Source organism: Octopus bimaculoides, chromosome 6 (assembly GCF_001194135.2).
Source record: "Octopus bimaculoides isolate UCB-OBI-ISO-001 chromosome 6, ASM119413v2, whole genome shotgun sequence".
In the NCBI taxonomy this organism is placed as follows: Eukaryota; Metazoa; Mollusca; class Cephalopoda; order Octopoda; family Octopodidae; genus Octopus; species Octopus bimaculoides.
In genome coordinates, this window is record NC_068986.1 from 91,250,280 (window position 1) to 91,255,126 (window position 4,847).

Below are 4,847 nucleotides of genomic sequence, written 5' to 3' on the forward strand. Positions count from 1 at the left end.
TTACTTACTACGGTTAAAAATTGCAAAAGAAGTAAAACCCCGGTAAACTTGAAATTATGGCTTGTAGATCAGCTGTACATCCAAACTCTGTCGTCTGTGATATACCTTTTAAAGGAACCATAGACACAGAAATTAGGGCTTATTTGCTTAACGAACTCATCAAATATATTTTATATGAGAAAAGCCAAATGCCTGAGATGTTTGACCAACTCAAGAAACATATCAATGTTCGTGGTAAAGTACGTATATACATACATGTAATTATTGTTTGGAATATTGGAAGTTTTTTATTCCTATTTTCGTTTGTTTTTCTTTATAAAGTTTAATATTAATTTTAGTAATATATATATAGTTTATAATGTTGAAGCATGCTTATTTCTTAAAATAACAACGTGACTTTTCCCTCTGTTGAAGTATTTAAAAGTTTTCGTGTTTTTTTTGTTTTTGTTTTTTACTTCAGGCCAATATATAAACATTTTTTAAAATACATCAAAAAATAAATATCACGATTAGTTATTTTTACATTTAAACCGAGTATTGTCGGCAAATAAAATAAACACACTCGACTGAATAGGAAACCGAATCTACGGTTCTATATAACACTAACCGAAAAATAATTTACTTTTACATAGTATTTTTTGAAATTATTAATTGTCAACGTAGGAGTCTGTACGTGGTCGTTCGATCTGCTAGAAAGAAACACCAGGAAGGATACAATGTAGTCTAAGGTACAACATTTTCGAAATAGGGAGTCGGCTGGCTACAAAAGAAAATAAATAAAATAAAATAAAAAGACGGGAGGATTACGACTGGAAAGCTTTTACAAAAGACGGGAATTAGGAAGACAACGGATTGTCCAGTCTTAAAAATATTCAACTTTTTAAAGGGAGAGCTACCCCCACCCCTTTGAAACAGTACATTTTAAAACAAGTAATTAAAATAAGATTTTAATTTCGTCCCCATAATCGTAGCCCTAACTCCTAGAACTTTGTTTCCTTTAACATTTAAAAAAAATAAAACCTTGCATGTATATAGGAATCAACAGACTTCCTATTTTGAAAAATTTCTGGTTTTGAGCTCAAGTTCCTGGATATCCAAAGACAGGATGTTCATGGCTTTAATCACAGCTCTGCTCGACCTGGAGATAAACAAGTCAACGTAAGACTTTAATTTGAGTTCAGCTTTAATAATTATGTGGATTCTTGTTTAAAAGTAAATTTTCCCTGTCACCTCGATATGCAAAGTTTGTTGCCATAGCAAATATCAGTTCATGTAGTCTTTATCACTCTCTACGAGCACAATCAATCCCAAATACTGAGATACATCCAAAAAGACTTTGCTGCTTCCTCTAGAAAACACAACAGCAACAGTGAGAAAATGGCCCTCCCCTGCAATAACTATTGGTCCGGTCCTTTCAAAAGAAATGTAACACCATTGTAGCGGGCTGGATGTGTTGTGCCATATCAATTCGATATGATGTAGCGTGTAGATGTAACGCTTCAAGGTTCTCGCATCGGAGTAACCAGTAAACATCGAAGAATCGACACTAAGAAGGAAGAAATATTATTTACATATGTTTATTTGTTTGCCCGACAGGTAGTTAAAGAGATAGTAGCAATTCTAGTGATAGTGACCAGAAGGATGGCTCACTGGTTAGTAGTTGATAGTGTAGAAAAAGGTGGTCTGTCGGTAGAGAGTGAAAGAGTAAGGAATGCACAGCGCTGACTAGAAAGGATAAAGGCGGCATCGTCTTTCTTGCGGCCGAAAGCCTCTCTTCGCATGTCGAGCGAAGGGCAAAGGGAAGTGCTGTTCTTGGTTAAAGCTGACGCAAAAGAGCGTGTTGTTCCTTGGTCATAAGAAGAAGAGATAGGAAATTCTCTGTTATATAGGCTATGGTCAGTAATGCAGGTCAGTCCTTAAGCAAAGGACTGATTTTTCCTTGACCAGCACAGGTCTTAGGGGGTCGAGTATTTCCTCATCAATCGCCTGGTGTGGAGAGGATTTCCTGCTTGTTTTGATAAGCAACAAGCAGGTGGATTTAGTTTCAAATCCCAGGCAGGGGTCAAGCTAGATCCTCACACCATTCAGCATGACTGGCATAACTACAGATTTCGGTAAATTTTGATCCTGTCACCTGCGTGATTTTCACTAAGAAAAATAACAAAAAGAAAAAACTCGGATTTTTTGCATGGAATCAAGTACCCTGACCTCCTAATATGCTGCAAACTCCTTATTTTTGTTTGGAGAAAAAAGCGGTGTGGGAGGGGGGGGACCCATATCCTGGAATCCTTGGAAATTTTTTTTTCGTTGAATGAATTTCCAGTGACCTAATATGCTACAAAACCATTTTTGGGGTCTGGAAAACGGGGTGGGATGAAGTGGAAGCCTCGGAAATTTCACCCCCACCCCTATTGATCTTTTCACCTGCACGATTTTCACTGAGAAAAAAAAAGAAACTCTGATATTTTGCATGGAATCAAGTACCTAATATGCAATATACCCCTTATTTTTATTTGGAAAAACAAAGGGTGGGACCAAACCCCCACCATCTTGGAATCATTGGAAATTTTTTGTTTTTCGTTGACTGAGTTCCGGTGACCTCCTAATAGGCTACAAAACTCTGTTTTGGGTCCGGAAAATGAGGTTGGGTGGGTGAAACCCTCGGCAATTTCATCCCTACCCCTATTTTCAAATATTTTTTGCTCTTTTTCTTTACCCATAATTTTAGATGACATTTTGCAGAAATACGTTTTCAAGAGTGTGTGGATTACATTAGATTGAAAATTCCAAGAAGTTTGAAATGAATAAGTGAAAATGCAGAAGTTAGTGGTACCGAAGTCAGTGGACAGATAATGAATGACAAATAATTATTCTAAAATAACAACAAGCTTTATAACCCCATTCACCACCATTCAATTGTTGTATAAAGTGTGTTAATATACATATATTTAGCATTTGTACATAATATAATGATTTCATTTCAGAAAAATATTTAGCCATTATTTACTTTAATGATATTTTTGAGTCTGATTTGATTTCTCCAAGCTTGGAGTTGAATTATTTACTGAGAGCAACAGAGAATTCTTTGAATTTGAATCGATCAGTTGTAACCTCATTTCATGAATGAAGATAGTTGTTCACATCTGTATGTCATTCCAAAGCAACAGATGCAACTTGGTGGATAATTTTTTTTATTCTGAAAAATTTGAACAGAAATTATTTGCATCAACAGCATTTATTTTCTTTTTCTTTGTCACTAATTAAAAACAGGTTGTAAATTTGAATATGTAGGCTTCTTTAGCAAAATCATGAAAAAAGCTTCCAAATGACTCCAAGTTTACAACACATTATTTATAACTGCCATTATTGCCTAAACATTCATTCTGCTTCTTTAAGTTTGGAAACTTGTTCAGACCCACATTTTCCAGTTGAGAGCTGAACAGTTTTCACCTTGAATCCATCATTATTAAGCTTTCCCTGTAGTTACAAAATCAAGTAGCCAGCTATCACATAACAGGACTCTTTCTTCAGACAGTTCATTTTTCTGTTTTGAAAATTTCCTCAGTTCTTTTAGAAAACCAGCCCTTCTCACAATGGGCAAAATTACCCTATTCTAAATCTAAAATCCCATAACATGCTATTTAAAATTTTCTGACATAATGACACATGGTGTATAATGCTGTGATATGTTGGTAGTGATTGATCTGAAAAGTTTTCAAGTTGTAATCTCTTCAGTTTTACAAATCAATGACAGAACTCCAGTACAATTAACAATGTGTTTATTGAAATTTATTTGTAGAGTTTTCAATCAGACTTCATTTTATCAAATATTTTTGATAGTATTGTTTTTCTATGAAGTGACACAAGAGTGACAAGTTCTTTAAACATGTTAGAATTGCCATAAATTCTTCTTAAAATGCTTAACTAGCTTATGTCCTTAGATCCAAACCTGGGAACTGCTTTGCCTTTTCCTTGGATTAAGTCTTTAAAAAAAATGGATCAGACATATGCTATACATGACCCATCTTCTCCATGTTTGTAGCCTTATGATGGTGTAACATATTGAGGTTATAATTAAAAACCTAAGCAGATCATGATGCCAAAGATACCCCCATTCAGCTTAGTCAATAATATTGCTAATCCTGTCGGGAGAGACATGATTGTCATGCACTCATTTTCACTTGTCATCTCTTATATAATGAAAAAACAAATGTGAACATAAGAAAACCAAAAGAGCATTGTGTAACTATCTCTTAAAATAATTTGAAAATTTCAACAGCTGAGTCATATTACTTAAGTAATTCTTTTCTACAAGGATGAACTTAATTGTTCTTTAATGACGCACATGCAAAGCCACACCTAAAATAAGGTCAATCAACCAAATGACAAAGATTCACTCACATAACTCTGTCACTGCCATCAACAGAAATGTAGTGAACTTCATTGGCTCCTTGGAAATTTGTAACCAACCAAGTCATCTATATATATATAAAAATGAGAATGTGTGTCTGTCTGTCTGTCTGTCTGTCTGTCTGTGTGAATCCCTAAAACTCGAGAACTACGCAACCAATTTCATTCAAATTTTACACATGCCTTACTTAGGGTTCCAGTTGTGTTTTAGTAAAAAAAAAAATTATTAACTTCTTGCAGAGTTCGAGCACACGGCAACATAATATCTCCTCCACTATTTAAGTATTACGTGCCAAAAGTGAAACAAAAACACTCATGTCAAATACTTTCATTTTAAAAATGAAACTATTCCACTAACTGAAACAATTTCATTTCGATACTGTAGTGACAGATACTTTCACAGAGAGAGAAAGAGAGAGACAAAAAGAGAGAGATGT

At 34.7% G+C, this 4,847-nt stretch overlaps 1 protein-coding gene across 1 annotated transcript in view; it reads left to right on the forward strand.

Annotated features, from left to right (window-relative positions):
* The first annotated feature begins 6 nt into the window (after window positions 1-6).
* Window positions 7-4,847, forward strand: part of LOC106873679 (MAD2L1-binding protein) — a 9,402-nt gene continuing 4,561 nt past the window's right edge. The window contains exon 1 of the mRNA XM_014921144.2: window positions 7-239. Coding sequence (XP_014776630.1) covers window positions 57-239 — 183 coding nt within the window. The 5' untranslated portion in view covers window positions 7-56. The remainder of the gene's footprint in view (window positions 240-4,847) is intronic.